Source organism: Panulirus ornatus, chromosome 35, assembly GCF_036320965.1.
Source record: "Panulirus ornatus isolate Po-2019 chromosome 35, ASM3632096v1, whole genome shotgun sequence".
Lineage (NCBI taxonomy): Eukaryota > Metazoa > Arthropoda > Malacostraca > Decapoda > Palinuridae > Panulirus > Panulirus ornatus.
This window is the reverse complement of record NC_092258.1, coordinates 12,082,541-12,102,366: the sequence shown is the minus strand read 5'-3', so window position 1 is coordinate 12,102,366 and position 19,826 is coordinate 12,082,541. Positions and strand designations below refer to the sequence as shown.

Here is a 19,826-nt window from a genome sequence, read left to right as displayed (position 1 = left end):
CCTCGTAACACAAGCTGGCTCCATAACGAACTTGATTGGCCTTATTCTAATGACCCAGCGTGATCACATGACACAGCGTGATCACATGACACAGCGTCATCACATGATATAGAATGATCACATAATGCAACATGATCACATGACACAGAGTGATCATAAGACACAGCGTGATCACATGACATAGCATGATCACATGACCCAGCATGATCATGTGACCCATCATGATCACATGACCCAGCATGATCACATGACCCAGCATGATCATGTGACCCAGCGTTATCACAAGACCCATCGTGACCCCTTGACCTAGCATGACTCTGTGACCCAATAACCCAGCATGATCTTATGATCCAGCATGACCACATGACCCAGATGGACCCAAAAACCAAAACGTGACCCAATGACCCAGCATGACCCCATGACCCAGCATGACCCCATTACGCAGCACGAACCCATGATCTAGCATGATCTCATGACCCAGTGTGAGCTATTGACCCAGCATGATTACATAAGCTAAGCATGACCCTAGGGCCCGAGCATGACCGTATGACCCAGCATGACCCATGACCCAGCATGACCCCATGACCCAGCATGACCCCATGACCCAGCGCGACTTCATGAAAATACATGATCACATTACCCAGTATGACCCTATGACCAACATGACCCTATGATCCAATGTGACACAATGACCGTATGACACATGACCCCTATGACACATGACCCTATAGGACCCAACATGATCCTATGACCCAATATGACCCTATGACCCAATATGACCCTATGACCCAACATGACCCTGACCCTATATGAGCCTATGACCCAACATGACCCTGACCCTATATAATCCTATGACACAATATGACCCTATGACCCAACATGATCCTATGACCCAATATGGCCCTATGACCCAACAGGACCCTATGACCTAGCATGACCCTATGACCCAACATGACCCTATGACCTAGCATGACCCTATGACCCAATATGACACTATGACCCAACATGACACCCTATGACCCACATGACCCAACATGACCCTATGACCCAACGACACAGTATAAGCCCCATGACCCATCATGAACGCGACCAGCAGTGCGACCATGGAACTAAACTTCATGACAACACAATTCTATTCTGCTCCACTCTGACCTGCATGACGAGATGGCTGGCGAGGGCGTGGAGGTGGTTGGCGATGCGCTGGGTGAAGGTCATCACGTCCCGGTAGTGAGAGAGGATGAAGGGCACGGCTGAAGGAGGGCTGAAGGCCGTCGTGTACTGTGGCTCCCCGCCAGCGAAGGTGAAGGCCCAGTACCCTACCGCAGGAACTCCTGTAGGCGACGACAACGCATGAGAGGGGGAGACTAGTTAGTGGGGGAGACTAGTTAGTGGGGGAGACTAGTTAGTGGGGGAGACTAGTTAGTGGGGGAGACTAGTTAGTGGGGGAGACTAGTTAGTGGGGGAGACTAGTTAGTGGGGAGGGGAGACCTATTGGAGGTGACTATGACATGGTGGAGGCCGCCACGTCATATCAGGCACCGGTCTATACACACACACACACACACACACACACATGAACTACGTCAACTTTGCTTACCCACCCAGGTCATGCACCAGACTATTCACCACCCAGGTCATGCACCAGACTACACACCACCCAGGTCATACACCAGACTACACACCACCCAGGTCATACACCAGACTACACACCATCCAGGTCATGCACCATACTACACACCATTCAGGTCATGCCTCAGAATACACAAAACCCAGGTCATGCATCAGTTTACACGCCACCCAGGTCATGTACCGGACTACACAACACCCAGGTCATGCACCACACAACACACTCATCCAGGTCATGCACTATACAGCACACTCACCCAGGTCATGCGCTATACAACACACTCACCCAGGTCATGCGCCAGGGCCAGGCTACACTCATTATAGATAAGGTCGACAATGGCGACGTGGAAGCGCTGCTGCTGGAGGTGGTGACGGAGGGGCAGGTCCCCCAGCAGGGTACTGCAGAAGGCGGCGACGGTGAGGAAGGCGTCAACTGGCAGCGCGGTCAGGGACGTGCCTCGGGCCCACATCACCTCCTGCGGCATCACGAAGCTGTGGACGCAGGAGGAGGGCTCAGTGGGGCTTGAGTGAGACGCCCAGGCTGATTGTGAGGGTGTGTGTGTGTGTGTGTGTGTGTGTGTGTGTGTGTGTGTGTTGAATACGTGGGGTGCCTCAAGGCATACTGCTGGAACCCTTGATATTTCCTATGTACATAAATGTCATGTTTCCTGACAATTCCAGAACTCTGAATGCAGCGCGGAGTGGCGAGGAGGAGAAGGTCAGGGACACTGGTGGGAGAGAGAGAGAGAGAGAGAGAGAGAGAGAGAGAGAGAGAGAGAGAGAGAGAGAGAGAGAGAGAGCTGAGAGCTGAAACGTCAGGCGAGAAGGATCGTAACAGGACACGTGAAGAAGAGCAAGCTGTTAAAGACATACACACAGACGACGTTACACTCGATCAAACCTGGGTTATACTATAGCAGGAGCGTTTGTTGATCTGTAGTCGCTCACAACCACTGGAGACGACCCGGTACAATACAAACACAAGTGTTGCCAGAACTGGAATGAACTGCATATCAAGAGGGAAGAAAATCCCCAGCACACACTGGGTAAAAGCACAAGTGTAGGGAGGATATGATAGCCATCTTTATATTTTCTTTTACCGGGTCACAAGGATGGTAGAGCAAGTCAGTGAAAATAAAACAGGATACCGGAACCAGAGAAGAGAACAGGAAGATAGAACAGCAGGAAGATAGAACAGCAGGAAGATAGAACAGCAGGAAGATAGAACAGAAGGAAGATAGAACAGAAGGAAGATAGAACAGCAGGAAGATAGAACAGCAGGAAGATAGAACAGCAGGAAGATAGAACAGCAGGAAGATAGAACAGCAGGAAGATAGAACAGCAGGAAGATAGAACAGCAGGAAGATAGAACAGAAGGAAGATAGAACAGCAGGAAGATAGAACAGCAGGAAGATAGAACAGTAGGAAGATAGAACAGTAGGAAGATAGAACAGTAGGAAGATAGAACAGTAGGAAGATAGAACAGTAGGAAGATAGAACAGTAGGAAGATAGAACAGTAGGAAGATAGAACAGTAGGAAGATAGAACAGTAGGAAGATAGAACAGTAGGAAGATAGAACAGAAGGAAGATAGAACAGAAGGAAGATAGAACAGAAGGAAGGTAGAACAGAAGGAAGTTATAACAGCAGGGAGATAGAACAGCAGGAAGATAGAACAGTGGGAAGGTAGAACAGCAGGAAGATAGAACAGCAGGAAGATAGAACAGCAGGAAGATAGAACAGCAGGAAGATAGAACAGCAGGAAGATAGAACAGGAAGGTGAGCTGGTGGAGCGCGCACAGGGACGACAGGAACCATCTACTTCAGCAACAAAGTTGTTTATACACCGATAGACATTGTTAGATCTAGGATTACACAACATCAGTGAGGGTCAAGGTGATTTAAGTTGTGTTAGACGCCGAGTTACGTAGCCTTTTGTGAGGGACGGGTTGGGTTAGGCAGTGTTAGACGCGTGGGTAGACAGCACTAGTGAAGGACGGGATGGGTTAGTGATAGACATGAGGTCAGACAGCACTAGTGAGGGACGGGATGGGTTAGTGATAGACATGAGGTTAGACAGCACTAGTGAGGGACGGGATGGGTTAGTAAAAGACATGAGGTTAGACAGCACTAGTGAGGGACGGGATGGGTTGGTTATAGACAAGAGGTCAGACAGCACTAGTGAGGGACGGGATGGGTTAATGATAGACAGGAGGTTAGACAGCAAGAGTGAGGGACGGGATGTGTTAATCAGTGCAGACAGCATCGGTGAGGGACGAACTGTGTAAGGGAGAGTTTGGTAACAAGTTAGGTGTCATGAGGAGGTGGTGTACCTGGCTCTGTCCTCGGGAGTCATGTGTGGCACAGTGCCATCGGAGTTGTTGATGGCCAGGACGAACTCGGTGATGGCCGGGTGGTTGGCTGCCGGATAGCTCTGGGTGTCTCGCCACCTGACCACCGTCACCTGTAGGAGATAACCACCTCAGGTCATCACAGGTACTGATGACCACCATCACAGGTTCACAAACAGATTCTCTTCACTCACTGTTCTTTCCAAGGCCTTAAAACTCCTGTATATGTCCAGTGTGTGCTTCCAAACCAGAGACATTCGTGTCTGGAACTTTCTTCAACTTGAGGGAAGCCGACCACAAGTTGTGAGCGAGTTGGGCGTTTGATTCCTGACGTAGTGTTGCCAGGTGTCGTCACACAAGATGTCGTCATCCACCCCACAAGCAGGTTTCATTATGGTCCGCGGCGCCAACCCCACACACACACGCACGCAACTTTCCACGGACCAACCAACACGGATGTGACTTGAACCACCAGATGTTGTAGCCTCGTTCTGTAACATCAGTGATGAGCTGGACAAATGAAATGCGTGTGTCACTACTGAGTAGTTCTGGTACCCTTGGGATCCTGCCTTTGACCCTGAGGTACCTTCATGATGGTCTACAGCTGCTAAGGTGCCTACTCTGAGTGAGTACAGTGAACCAAGTGTTAACTGTAAGGTTAGAGTGGCCCTGGAGGCTTCAAAACGGTCTTCAAGGCTAAGGTGCTGAAGCCTAAAATCTAGCCAGATTCTGAAATACCACCACCCAAAATTTGGTACAGCTCGACCTTAAAAACAAGGAAAAACACTTGAAATTATATAAACAAATATATATATATATATATATATATATATATATATATATATATATATATATATATATATATATATCCTTGACAACATGTGATAACAGCATAACATAGCCATGAATGGTGCATACATCTGACTCACATTCATCTTAAATCTTAAAATAATCTTGACAACAAATGCATCTCGTAGTCAGGTCTGTGTTGCCACAAAAATGGACTCGTTCGCGTAAGGTCCGCAACTTGCACAATATGTGGCCGCCTTCGCCAACAACCACACCAGAATTATTCGCTGAAATATGCTAAACATTCAGACATTCAAGATGCTTGGTGTCCTGCCAGCCACCTGCGCACGCACCGTGTTTATAAGGTTACGTCACCAGCTCGCTGACTGACTGACCTGGTGACCGTTGGCTACCAGTGCCCGGGCCAGAGCCCGCAGAGTGAGGACATGAGAGGCTGCGTGCATCGGGTGCAGTATCAACACCCGTTTGACTCCCGCGCCGCCACTGTCACCCGCGTTGCCCTCGCCCACGCCACCATCAACCACACCGACTGCAGCAACGCTGTTCACAGCCACACAGCCCGCTAACACGATCGCTAGCAGCGCCATCATCCTTCCTCTACCCTGAAACAAAGGCAGTAGTAAAGATTAGCGAAAGTATCCTGACGTAAGCTGGGTTGGGTACGTGTGTATGTGTTGGGTACGTGTGTATATACATAAGACGAGGTATAATATATGTTCAAAGTACAAACATATGCACAACACCTCAATAAGTTTGCGGATGATAAGATTCTTGAGGGAGGTTGAAACGGAAAAGGATTGCATCCACTTACAAGGGGACCTAAACGAACCACCATGATCGGTTTGATACAAGGTGGATGAAATTCGACCTGCGTATATGTTATGAAGATGGGACATAGCGAGTGACGCCCTCAATATGAATATTATCTACCAAGAAATAAGCTGCTATGATCTGTGACTCTGTGCGTGAGAGGAAACATGGGAGTATCAGTCGATAGAGTCCCACTTTACCAGAATAAATCGTATAGGAGACAAACTGTCTGCTGGCAAATAATACGATTGTGCTACAGTATACGAAATAAGGAAACTTTCAGCAAGCTGTTCACATCCTGCGTTAGTCCTGAGCAAGAATATACTGCTCAAGTTTAGTCATCGCATTTGGACAAGGACAAAGAACTAAGAAGGGAAGGTCCAGAGGAGGCCAACAAAGATGGCAACAGAATCATGAAAGTTGAATTACAGGGGAAGATCAGAGGCCTTAAATTTGTCCATCTCGGAAGAAAGAAGAGTGAGGGGCAACCAGATCACAACCTTTAAGTTTATAAACAAGTTTCATGAAGTCAACAGAGAAGAATTCTTCAAAAGATGCAAGGATAGAACAACCAGAGACCATATCACAAAACTGACATGAAAGAGTTTGAGAGAAGTGAATGTACAAGAATTACTTTTACAGTGTGAATGGTGGATGAATGGTATGGAGTGAATGATAATATTGTGAACGAAGACAGCATACATTAGCTTAAAATGTTGCGCAATTGTAGAGAAGGTTCAGGAGATGGAGTCCCAATTGTGTAGAATTCCCTCCCTGTACAGTACAAATAGATAGCGAAACGCATATACACACACGCACAAGGGCTTCCTCTCTGGGTATATTAGCGTTACTGATATCGATTCACACAGACCCACCCGGGCTCCAATCTTGGTCGAGGCAGTCTGCCCACAGCGAACCCAACAGTTTATTCTCCCCTTACGACTTGTCGACAACTGGGTACTTGGCTTAGGTCGGGGGGGTGTGTGCATATATACATGCACTGGGGGAGAGGCATGGCATACATAAACAAGGTTGAGAGACGGGGCAACACGAGTGAAAAACTCTCTCCCCGTAACACAGAGAGATCACACACACACACACACACACACACACACACACACACACACTGGGCCTCCGTGGTGTGCTGGCTAGCATTACTGAGCATGAGTCAGCACAGGCTCGCCCAGGGTCGGGTCCGTATGAGTTCGAATGCTAAGCACGGCAGTCAGCCTACCACTAACCCTGGTGTTCAACCTTCCTTCAGAGCTCGTAAACAAATGGGTACCACTTGACTTAGGTTAGGGTGAGTACACAATACGAGTGTAAAACCCCCTCCCTGTAACACGCAAATAGTAATCACACACACACACACACATACGCTTTGTTAACACCGGCCAGTAGCTCGTCCGTCGACTGCTCTGTAGTTTCAAACTACATAATCATGTATTCATCTACCTGTGGCATTCAGTGACCTCGATCAAGATCAGCCACAAGCAACGGTGAAACCGGTCTGATACGTCGATGTAGACAGCTGGCTGCTGGCACGGAATGGAGTCTGCCTTACCGCTGTGGTCTGAAAGACGGGTAAACAATAGGGATATGGTGGCCTTCAGAGGCCGGACTTCAGGGTCACCACGCAGTAGCTCAGATAATTCCTCACTTCACTGATGGTCCAATTTTCTTCTTCTCTTGTTCTCCAGACATCACTTCACCTGCTTCTATAGATTTTTATTTCCCCCGGAAGCTTTTGGATCCTCTCTCATCCTAAAGCATCATTTGACCCTCTTCTTCAGCCCCTACACCTACCTCTTTGTCACCCTGCCGGTAGTTCTTGTATACCTCCTAATCATCCCCACTCCTTCCCTACAGATAACGCTCATACACCTTTCCTATTTTTCTCTCTTTCACTAACAACTTAATTCCTCATCTCATTCCTCACTAACCAGTCTCGTAACACTACATCCCACATTCCGCTGCCAAACACTCCTCGTACATATGAGCAATGCTTTCCTAAATACTCCCATTCCTCGACTACTTACCATGTCTTGTTTGCTCTCACCTTTCGTCAGTCTTCACACGGTATCTCGTCACACAAGCCTCTTCCCTCCCATATATCATTTCGTCTTTACCTAAATCCTGTACAAATGTTCACATCCACCTCCAACAAGAAATAATCACACATCCCACCATCTGCCTTTCTCAGCACATTTACATCCAGGTCTCTCTCTTCTCCACGCCTATCAGTTACTAAATAACCAAAATAATTTCTGCTCACCATTAACCCCTCACCCACGTGTACTTACGTTTTCCCTCTTTTTTGATCAGGGATTCCCTATTACCAGGCCTTCTCAAACAGACATATCCACAAGTTCTTCATCATTCTTATCAACACTGGGCACCCAGTGATCCCTCATTATACCCTCAAGGGACTAAGATGTATCTCCCCTCCCCGCCTGCGCTCACAACAATAATAACAATAATAATAATAATAATAATAATAATTATAATAATAATAATAATGATGGTAATAATAATAACAATAATGATAATTAATTTCCTGATTTCCCTTTAAGGGAAGGAGTACTTCCTTGTACAGAGGTCAGCTAACCCTAGTGGCTAAATGTAAAAATAACAATAATTATTACAATTACAATAACGGTTTATTGAAAAAAAAATACAAAGGCTTTAAAACACCAAGCTAAGGCACATATAAATGGTGGCGCTATATGGAAGGATGGGTTTCACAGACAATAAGTCCATAAACTATTTTTCGTTGTGGGGAGGAGCGGCCTATTGTTGATGTTCACAATGTGGGTGCTCTTGAAGCTGTCTGTACGAGTCTGTTTTGGTCTCAGTGAGGTTGTGGCGTCGATATGCACCTTGGGAACATGAGATCTCTGGTGGAAGTGACGGTGGCGAGAGAGAGAGAGAGAGAGAGAGAGAAAGGAGAGAGTTGCGCAGATGGTTCTGCGTTCAGCTGCAGGGAGCCGAAGGATCTTGAATCCTAAGGAGCACCGCAGTGTACCTCAGGCTAATACGCTGGAGGACACGGAGCGTTCAGCTCCACAGCCCTGCCAACGCCCTGTGTAATTACGTGACTTGGCTTCCTGACGACGCTGTGTTCGTCTACCTCCTGACGTCGACGACATTCGGCCTCTGATGCCTGAAGGAGCTTCCTCGTTCGATGAGACCCTCCAGCTGTGGGAGGAGCGAACTCGCGTGGCTTCATGAGAATGATTGTGTTGCGGGAACCTGTGGCCACACGGCCCTACGGAGGACTGAGGGGAAACCACCAACTAACCCTCCCTGACGTCTTCCTGGTCCTGGAGTCCAGAGGAAGGTCTACACAAAGGCTTAGATTTGTCTTTACGATGAACGAAAATACAGACCAATGGTTACCACTGAAGTCTTCGCAACATCTGTGGCTTTCCTGTTCCCAGGCTGGAGAGAGGTCTGTACAACTTTAATGTAAAACAATACGCGAGGAAATACTTTAATTAAGGAGATGACTTGCTCATACACAGGAAGATCAGAGTATGGGATAGACACTGAGGGCGAGAGGCAACGTGTCCTGTTCTTCCTACAACCTCAACCTTCGTGAAATGACTGTATTACAAACTTCATTATATTTCCTTCTTCTATGAACACACTTTCTTATATTTAGCAAAGCAGTGTACAGTGGCATCTAAAAATCTTAATTCCTGTATTCGTAATGAACTGGCAATGGGTTGAGCATTACTAAAATAAAGTTATTTCACTTTGAAATACATATTTGGATGTGATCAAACTTCATTGTAATACTAATATGTTATTGGATCACATGTACTTCAGCACTCGCAAATATGTCTTCAGTACAGCACCTTACTCTTCAGCACATCTGGCACAACCAATCTATGAAACATTTTCTCTTTCTTGCGGGTGAAGGTAACAGCCGACGTGGGAGTGTGTGGTCCACAGAGAGTGAAGGTGACGCCCAGCGTGAACCTACGAGTGTTCGGGACGGCCCTGGGAGAACCAGATACTATGAACAGATCCTCCAAGCTTCCTTACCAGAAGTTGATGTGAGGATCACTGGGCGAGGCCCGGAAGCAGCAGCCGCCACCACAGACTCGTATAATTACCATCAGACACATGGGTTGTCTTACTCTCGTCCCTCGAGTCTGTTGACACTTGACAGATGGTCACAGGCGTAACGCAATGGTTGCCGGTGCGTCGTTCGTCCTATCAGAAGCTCTGTGTGTTCAACTGGTCACACTGGGGGACCTCTGTAAGCTCAAGATACATTAGTAACTTGCCACGACCTTTGTGAAGTGGTGTTTATCAGTTGCATTACTCGAAGCTGCAAAGGCTATTGGCAACAGGCAACAAATTATGACAAAATCTATGAAGCTAACGTATCAATACATTCTTTTACTCTTCATAGCTTTTCCCGCCTTCGCAAAGATCCGCCAAGAACAGACGCACAATGGCCTCATTTGCACACATCTAGTCATGGGCTTGCTCTCTTCTCCAGCCCTCTCGAATTCCTAGAGCTCGGTGACGAGCCCTGGTATGTGGAAACTGAGACTGTTGTTGGTTTAGGAAAAGTCCTTTCGTTTATTTACGGTGATTCACTGAAAACAGTTCTATTACCTTTAATGCCTTAATTAATCTCTTGGGTATCATTTGTGTATATGCCTCAATACCTTCCACTTGTCTTTCATCTCCGTAGTCTCAATAACTCTTAAGCTATGACATTTTTCACTCCATCTTTCCTCGCATCTCATGACCTTTGCGTTATAAGCAAACTTATTCAGGCAGGAGTCCACACATTTTGTCAAATCCTTTCAGACATTTGATCAATAGTGATGGTCCCAGAACAGAACCCTACAGCACTCCACTGATGACCTAAACCCATTTCCTTATTTGATCAACAGTGATGGTCCCAGAACAGAACCCTACAGCACTCCACTGATGATCTAAACCCATTTCCTTATTTGATCAACAGTGATGGTCCCAGAACAGAACCCTACAGCACTCCACTGATGACCTAAACCCATTTCCTTATTTGATCAATAGTGATGGTTCCAGAACAGAACCCTACAGCACTCCACTGATGATCTAAACCCATTCCTTTCCACATACGTCCTTCACTCCTTTCCACTTACCTAACCATCGAAGGAGTTCCCCTTTACTCCGTCGTAGTGATCTACCTTCTTAATCCTCCTTCCATGTGGCACTGAGGCACAATCTTTCCGGCAGCCCAGGTGCAGCCGATCCACCCGGCCTCTTCCTTCGTCTAAAAATGGTCTCGCGTCCGCATGACCTTCCCCTGATCCCGTGTTGTCTCTCATGGCTAGTCTCCTCGGTCGAAAGTCATCTAACTGTTTACTGATTATCTTCCCCAGTGCCTTACAGCTCACACTCGTTTGGGAGACTAGTCTGTGTGGTTTAGCGCCTCTTCCCACTCTCCTTTCTTAGAGATAAGTATAATGTTTGTCTTCTTCCATTCCGTTGACACTTTGTCTTCAAGAGGTTCATCAGGTGTACCTACACATCATCTGTACAAAGGGTAAAACCATATATGCCTTGTATATGTCAAGATCTTTTAATCTATTGTGAACGTGCTTGTAGATATCTCAAGGTTCGTTAAGGTTTCTACCTATAGTCTATCTCTTTGTTTTGGAGGTGTAGTGTCTTCCACTGTGAAAACATTTCCGGACCTTTCCAGTACCTCACATGTCCTTGCATCATCCTCTACAACTCTTCCCTCTGGATCCCCCGGCTTGATTAGCTGCTCTTTAGCTGACCATTTCCTGATGATGAATTGATGGAAAAGTCTTGTAACTTCTGCTGCCATGTTTCATTGTTTATTTGTTCTTTCTTATTTTATCATGCTTGATCTTTGGTCTCTGATATCTCACAAATGCTTGGCGCATGTTGAAGCTTCTTTATTTTTTTTCTGGACACATTTCATCAAGCCATTTTTCCATCTTGCTTAACCTGCCTTCTCTGTATGTGCCATTCCTCCTCCTTTCTTAACCTTCTTTCTCTGTAGGTGTGTGTGACCCTTCACAACGTCAGAGTTTCCCCTGTGTTTATTAGTTCCTGCTCGACTTGGAGCCGTGGGAAGGTCTGGGTCAGGCTGGCGGTATCACACCACCAGTGTGGTAGCCAGCCAAAGTTCTAGCGCAAAGGCCCGCTTGGCTAGCGGAGCAGCGAAGGGCGGGAGGCTTTGGCTAGTGGAGCAGCAGGGGGCCTTGGTTAGTGTAGCAGCGAGGAGGGAGGGCTTGGCTGGTGGAACAGCGAAGGGGGGAAGCCTAGCTGGTGGAAAACAGAAGGACGGGAGGGCCGGGCTGATGGAGAAGCAAGGTACTGGGCGCTGGCTGAGAGAAAGCTGGAAGACTGTATCAGGTGGGAAGGTGTGGGAGTGTGGCTGGCGAGTACACCACGACCAGGTCTTCCCGCGACCTGCTGCCGTCTGGTCTTCATCGACCGAAGGAACCACCGCTCTTACCCACACCACATGCTACGCAGCCACATGCCTGTGTTCCTGCTCTCAACGTTTCTCCTAAATCTATTGAAGGTGCCTACACGATGCTCTTTCCTCTCTCTACTGATTCATGAACCACCGAATCGGCCTTCCGAAACGTATTTGCCTCAGTGTTCATGAGGCAATGAACACTAAGGCAAGACATGATGAACGCCATTTGTACGACTCTATACGTTCTGTAAAGGTGTCCACAAATTTGCGTCTTCTTCTTAGCGCAACAACAAAAAAATAAAAATAAAAAGACTGAAAATTACAAATGTTTAGTTCATATGGAAAAGACGCATGTTGTAGAAAACTATGTCCATTTTACTCTCTTTCCAAGACTTGTGTTTTGAAAAATTGCATATGGCGAGAGAGCAGCTAGTAACAAAAGACGTCTGCTGCAGAAGAGAAGCTGTCTGCAGGTCCTGCTCGCACGACACACTCAGCACATTAAGTAAGGCCTGTGGCCACAGGCCGGCGGTGAATGTCAACACACTGGCAGTGACACAAACTCATGTAAACTCTTTACACTAATATACCTATGCAAACTAACGTAGAGATAATGACCAATAATAGTTTACCAAGTTGAGAGACAAGCTAGCATTAACATGGTCATGGACACTTGTTTATTTGTCTACATTAAGCCCAGATGCCGCTCATCTGCACAATTACCCAAGGTTCGTGTGTAAGGAAACTGAGGTCTGTCGAATCACCACTAACCACAGTACCGAGGACCACTAAACCACAGTACCGAGGACCACTAACTGTAGTACCAGAGAGACCACGATCACTGGTTGCCTGACTGTCTCCCAGCTGTCTCCCCGGACATAGCAGGTAACTGCCTGGTTGGGTTACACCGCGGGAAACATACACCCGTAATCATCAGAACCATTATTCCCAGCCTTCTCAACGCAGTGAACACGTCTCGAAAGGAAGGATAAGAGGAGTTAAACTCTTCTGTATGATGCTCTTTTTTTTTTTTGTGTGTGTGTGTAACCTCCTATTTGCAATTACCTATATTTGTCCTGTATTAAGAGGGAGTTTGAGACCAGTGGGACCCCATCTCTCTGTAACTTTCTCTGGCATCATACAACTTCTTTCAACTCCTGTATGCTGTTCAGGTTCACAGTCTCCAAACTCGATCTTAATCCATTGATCTGCTCCTCTTATACGACTGTCTTACGTGTGCTCAATTCACAGACCACAAACTTAACAATCCATAATATTTACCTCCCTGCAAGTAGCCTCAAGTGTCACCAAGCATCACTTTTCCTCTCACCGCATTCATAGGAACCCCTACAGATTCCCCACCTTCTGATACCCATTCCTTCACACAACTATGACGCAATTTGAAATCATTGACATACACACTTATGTTTCGCTTTAGGGTACCATGACCATACGGCATAATGTAATAAGTTTGAGCTCCCGAGTTTCTCTATGATCATTTTTTTTTTTTTTTTGCACAACGTACAACGAAGTTTGTTACGATGTCATATTTACCATCAAATCCACAACGTAATGATGAGTGGCTAACGAATGAGGACGGGTAGTCACTCAAAACATGGGCCCGTGTTTTTATGAGCCATTTTATGTATTTTCACTGATCTTTACTCCAAAAAAAGTACCATGGGTTAGGGTTCTTAGTGACACGGCGTCTATGATCTAATAGCGATAAACATTAGCCTCCATGATCGTAGAAGACCAATTAAACCAGCGGGCAACACCCGTCCTACATACCATATCCTTAGTGTCGTATTTGGACCTGCGTTGCATAAGGCATACTATACGAACTCCCATGGCGTAGTTGTATTCGGGTAATGCTTTACCGATTACCGGCGTTTTTCATAATTTGCCATAATACTTTATAATTCAATTCTTATATGTTGATGAAAAAAAAATGTATCTTACAGTGATGCGTTATTCTCATACATATTAACGTGTTTATTTCATCTACTGATACAAAATAAATTGAAAACCGCTAAGACATGTCGAAGAGTTAAAGACTGAGGAAACTTCAAGAAAAAAAAAAAGAGCGTTGAAATGAGTTATCCTGGAAACTAAGACTCGCCAAGCATTGAGGGTGAATGACCGCGAAGGCTAGTGCAGGAGGGAGAGCCAGCCAGCACGGCGAGACGCGGTGGGACTGGCTGGCCGAACGTGAGCGGCGGCGCGGCGTGGGAGAGACGACCTGTTGTGTTGACGTTAAGAGGAAGGAAGGAGCGCCACACGAAACATGAAAAGGGAAAACATTAAGACAACATGAATCATGACCTTGAGTTAGGACGTTGTGAGAGAGAGAGAGAGAGAGAGAGAGAGAGAGAGAGAGAGAGAGAGAGAGAGAGAGAGAGAGAGAGAGTGAAGAGAGCGAACGGGGCTAGTTGGAGAGAGAGAGAGAGAGAGAGAGAGAGAGAGAGAGAGAGAGAGAGAGAGAGAGAGAGAGAGTGAAGAAAGCGAACGGGGCTAGTTGGAGAGAGAGAGAGAGAGAGAGAGAGAGAGAGAGAGAGAGAGAGAGAGCTATTAAGATTAACGGTGTCTCGCGTTTTTTGTTGGCAGGGTTCAGGGTCACTAATCTTTTGTTTTTCTTAGTTTTCTTCTGCAGTTGTCCAATTTTCAGGGTCAACCAACTTTTTGCAGTAACTTTTCTTATTCAAGCGTCACTCCTCCTACTTAACAACATCTACTTACTCATAACAACGCCTCTTAATCTTTTCCTCAATATGACATAACATTCATCTTATCTATTTTACTAGGACCACATCTATAAGTCTGCCACACAAAATATCTGGGGGAATCATTTTCGCCACATGACAGTCAGACTTGAGAAGAAATGGCTGTTTGCCACTTCACTCTGATCTAGATATGTCGCCATTCATAATTCCATAATAAATTTTGGTGCGATATCACGGCTGCTGCCTGACCTCTTGAAAATTCTCCTGGAAGAACTTTGATATATATATATATATATATATATATATATATATATATATATATATATATATATATATATATACAAGAAAATTCTTACAAGCTAATATGCAAGAGGACAAACCACAGTTTTATATATATATATATATATATATATATATATATATATATATATATATATATATATATATATATATATATATATATATTCGCCATTTCCCCCGTTAGCGAGGAAGCGTTAAAAACAAAGGACTGAGCCTTAGAAGAAATACCCTCACTTGGCCCCCTTCTCTGTTCCTTTTTTCAAAAATTTAATAACGGAAGGGGAGGATTTCCAGCCTCCCACTCCTTTCCCTTTCAGTCGCCTTCTACGTGGGAAGTAATCTTTCTCTCCTATCCCCAGGGATAGTATATATATATATATATATATATATATATATATATATATATATATATATATATATATTATTTATTTTATTATACCTAGTCGCTGTCTCCCGCGCTAGCGAGGTAGCGCAAGGAAACAGACGAAAGAACGGCCCAACCCAACCACATACACATGTATATACATATACATGTGACGCGCTGTCAATGGATTGAAACAGGGCACGCGAAGCCACTGACAACGGAGCACACATATAATTACCTTTCACTTTTTCTCCTCTTTTCCTGACCAGCATTCCCTATAACCCTCCATCAGTCACCATCCTAATTCTCCATACCCTCCTAGCCAGATTCATCTTACGTCCAGCGGTATGGACCTGAAATAGTATTATTCTGATTGACTTTTCAATGTAACTCTTTTTTACTGTATGTTATTCAACTTTAAGCCTTATTTCCACTGCCAGATGATAACTAAACTAGAATATTTTTTCGATGTTAGCTATAATATTGTTGTCAATACTATATCAGCAAATTATCGACATACTTCTTCGTCCACGTTGGTTACCTTTTTAAGCGATTGGGGCCTGAACATACAGGAGGGTGAAAGACGTGCTAGGAATAGTGTGAATTGGAACGATGTGGTATACCGGGGTCGACGTACTGTCAATGGATTGAACCAGGGCATGTGAAGCGTCTGGGGTAAACCATGGAAAGTTCTGTGTGGCCTGGATGTGGAAAGGGAGCTATGGTTTCGGGGCATTACACATGTGAACGAATGAGGCCTTTGTTGTCTTTTCCTAGCGTTACCTCGCGCTCAGGCGGAGGGAGGTGGGTGTCATTTCATGTGTGGCGGGGTGTCGGCGAGAATGGATGAAAGCAGCATGTATGAACATGTACATGTGTATATATGTATATGTCTGTGTATGTATATGTATGTATACGTTGATATGTATTGGTATGCATATGTGCGTGTGTGGGCGTGTATGTAAATACATGTGTATGTGGGTGGGTTGGGCCATTCTTTCGTCTGTTTCCTTCGCTACCTCGCTAACGCTGGAGACAGCGTCAAAGTATAAAAAATAATATATATATATATATATATATATATATATATATATATATATATATATATATATATGCGGCATACAACTGTTACAAGAATATTCGTAATGAAAAAGAAAATTTATCATCGCAATTCAGTTTAACAATAATTATTGTCAACATGAATTGCGATGATGTAAACAGTTGTCACTTATTCTTATGCTATCACTAATACCAGCACTTTCTGCTACTTATTCTAGAACTCTGCTGCTACTGATACTGCCACTTTTTGCCAATGATAAAATCACTGCTTTTACCACTGATGTCACCATTACTGCTACCACCATCATTACCACTGCTGCTACCAATGATATTACTATTGATACCACTACTGTTGTCATTGCTGCTACCACTGAGAAAATGAAGAAAATTACAATACGTACAGATAGATGTATGGTATATGCTTTACTGAGGTGTGTGGAGCATTTGATGGATACGTAATGCCTTATCCACACACCCTTGGTAGACCAGAGGGGTGTGTGTGTTGTTGCCTGTGTTCGTCCTACCCTTACTGCAGTCAAAATCAATAAGCATACCTATACATTGTACCTTAAGGATAAATTGTCTTGGCATAAACACATAAACGAGGAGTGCTTTTAATATACGACTCCTAATAACCTTTCCGACAAAACAAGGTATAGAATAGGCCTAACGCTATCGACCATCTTTGTTTTCGAATGGTTTTCGTCTGCTTCGTTGAGGTGTGTGTTACTAAGGTCCACTGCAGTCTGTTTTCTTATGTCTGTTGGATGAACTTGATCTTGAAAAATAAATGATTGGGCATAAAATGTTATTCAATAAAATATGATCAGAAAAACCGAACGATTTAAGGCATTTTAAGTATTCATTATCCTAAACTGAGAACTAACATGTGTATTTTCCATTTACTACAACTACAACTTCATTTACTACAACTATCACTAATGCTACTTCTGCCACTCCTACTACCACTGCTTCTGCACACGTTACTGCCGAAGCAGTCAACGCCCGTCCCGGTATGTTAAGCATATCCACAAACCCTTCATATATTTATCACATTTCTCCGTATCACCTCAAGTGTACCAAGAGAATTCAGTCATTTGAATTCGTCGTCAAATCATACATCATACACCTTCACAAGTACAGGGACGTGCTCGACCATAGGAGAATTGAGCGAACACCTCCAAACCGTGAGCTGGTAAAAGGGCTTCTTACCTCCGTAAGGCGACTTGCTAAGATCCGTGTGTCAGTAGCTCGGTAACCAAGATGGAGGAGCTATGTAGTTCTAACTCCTATGAGTCTGGCCGCCAGCGGTGCACTGACATACACTTAGGAGTGTGGCCGCCTGCGGTGGACTTACACACATACACAACACTGACTCAAGCAGTACTGACAGCACGCCGACCTCCTGGCCGGCCAAGCCCCTCCCCCATACCATCTATCACCCCCCCCCTACCCCCTCCCGTCCCTCGTGACCCGTGTGAGGGAGGGTTGAGGCAGGACGGGTAATGCTTGAGGCCTAGTTTCAGGGAATCGCTTCTCTCCCTTCCCTTCAAATACCGGTAATTCTGCCCCCCATCTTCCACCCCAAACCCCCCGCGCCCACCCAAGCCGGAGCTCATCTTTTCCGTTATTCCTGAATCTCAGACTTATAAACGAACTCTCTCTTTTCTTGGTGATATTTCCGCTCCTAAGGAGGATTTCCTGTGGTTAACCCATCTTTAGCGTCTACTTTTCGTATGTCTTGTCTAATCATAACGGTGATTTGTATATTTACTGTCAATAGAGGTGTAGACGAGAAAATTACAGGCGAGGTGAAAAAATCATCAACGTTATCTATAATAGATTCTCTTATATCACTATCAACAACCTGGATTACTTGTAGATAGAATATGTATATATATATATATATATATATATATATATATTGGTGGAAACATACAAAGCGTACGAGACGTTCAGGAACTCAGTCAGTGACCGCGTTCTCCGGACTGCCAGACGTATTGCAGCTTTCTTCACAACTGTTAACTTGTTCCTCATTGAATTATTACCCACTATTTGGTCTCCATTAGTTTTGTAATTGAATCATTTCATAGAAGCCTTTCCATATTTTTCCTTTAATGTTATATGAGTTGAAGAGACCGCAAAGGTCAAATGACAGATAATAAGCTGGCACTGTAAACAAACTCCAGTCTGAATGTTGGAAACTTAAGGGCAAGGACGCCGTTAAGCCTATGCCAATCTCACTCAATGCGGATATGTTTCGGTATTCATATGTGCAGATCGCCGGTGGAGACGAAGCTATATATGATTCCCTGTTAATAAAAAAAAAAAACTTAGGGCTTTGAAATATTCGGAATAAGACAAGAAAACTGAGCTACGAGCTTATGAAAGACCAAACCACCTTGATATAATCAATAAACACGGCGAGAGGCAATCTTGGCAATGACATCACTTAAGTCTATAGATCAGGCGTTTCTCAACCTAGCTCTCAAGGTTACCTGGCGTCTGCTTTGCTTCACCTATTGTTCAGGCTGCTTTCCTAGTCTCGCAGAGGAACAGGTACGCGAGTACTTGTATTTCCTAGCAACTACAGAAAAAAAGAAAGTACTACTTGGCAACAACTGCCAATGTGTTGTATAAAAAGCCTTTTCTTCATTATTCCAAAGTATTTCAGATGCACGGTCATGACCCATGTTGCTAAAAACAGCTGAAGATCAACATCCATCATGCATATCTGTGTAAATTTTCGTTCGTTTATTGGATATACAGAAGTTTCACACCCCGACCCACTGTGGGAGATGGTGGACTAAATAAGGAGTGAAGTTATGCCCGGAACCATCTTACACCCTCCTGCTAGTACTGCTTTGCAGTTAGTAGGAAACTTATGACACGCCTTCTGCACATACACCATACACTTCTCTATGCGTATAATTTGCCCTCACAATCTTTCCTTCCTTCCATTTTTGTCTCATTTCTCATTCAGGATCTGACATGCCCGAATAAGGACTTCTGTCTATCGCAAGAACCTGTCTATATATATATATATATATATATATATATATATTCTAAATTCATTTTGCTTTGTCGCTGTCTCCCACGTTTGCGAGGTAGCGCAAGGAAACAGACGAAAGAGTGGCCCAACCCACCCACATACACATGTATATACATACACGTCCACACACGCAAAATAAATTCCTATACATTTCAACATATACATATATATACACACACACAGACATATACATATATACACATGTACATAATTCATACTGGCTACCTTTATTCATTTCATCGCCAACCCGCCACACATGCAATAACAAC

At 44.7% G+C, this 19,826-nt stretch overlaps 1 protein-coding gene across 1 annotated transcript in view; it reads right to left on the bottom strand.

Moving 5' to 3' along the window:
* LOC139760160 (UDP-glucuronosyltransferase 2A3-like) overlaps positions 1-17,909 on the bottom strand; it is a 29,079-nt gene extending 11,170 nt beyond the window's left edge. Inside the window, exons 1-5 of the mRNA XM_071683068.1 lie at positions 17,718-17,909; positions 5,161-5,388; positions 3,959-4,089; positions 1,913-2,118; positions 1,153-1,331 (exon numbers count right to left, since the gene is read on the bottom strand). Of these exons, the coding sequence (XP_071539169.1) occupies positions 1,153-1,331; positions 1,913-2,118; positions 3,959-4,089; positions 5,161-5,376 (732 nt within the window). The 5' untranslated portion in view covers positions 5,377-5,388; positions 17,718-17,909. The remainder of the gene's footprint in view (positions 1-1,152; positions 1,332-1,912; positions 2,119-3,958; positions 4,090-5,160; positions 5,389-17,717) is intronic.
* Positions 17,910-19,826: the final 1,917 nt, after the last annotated feature.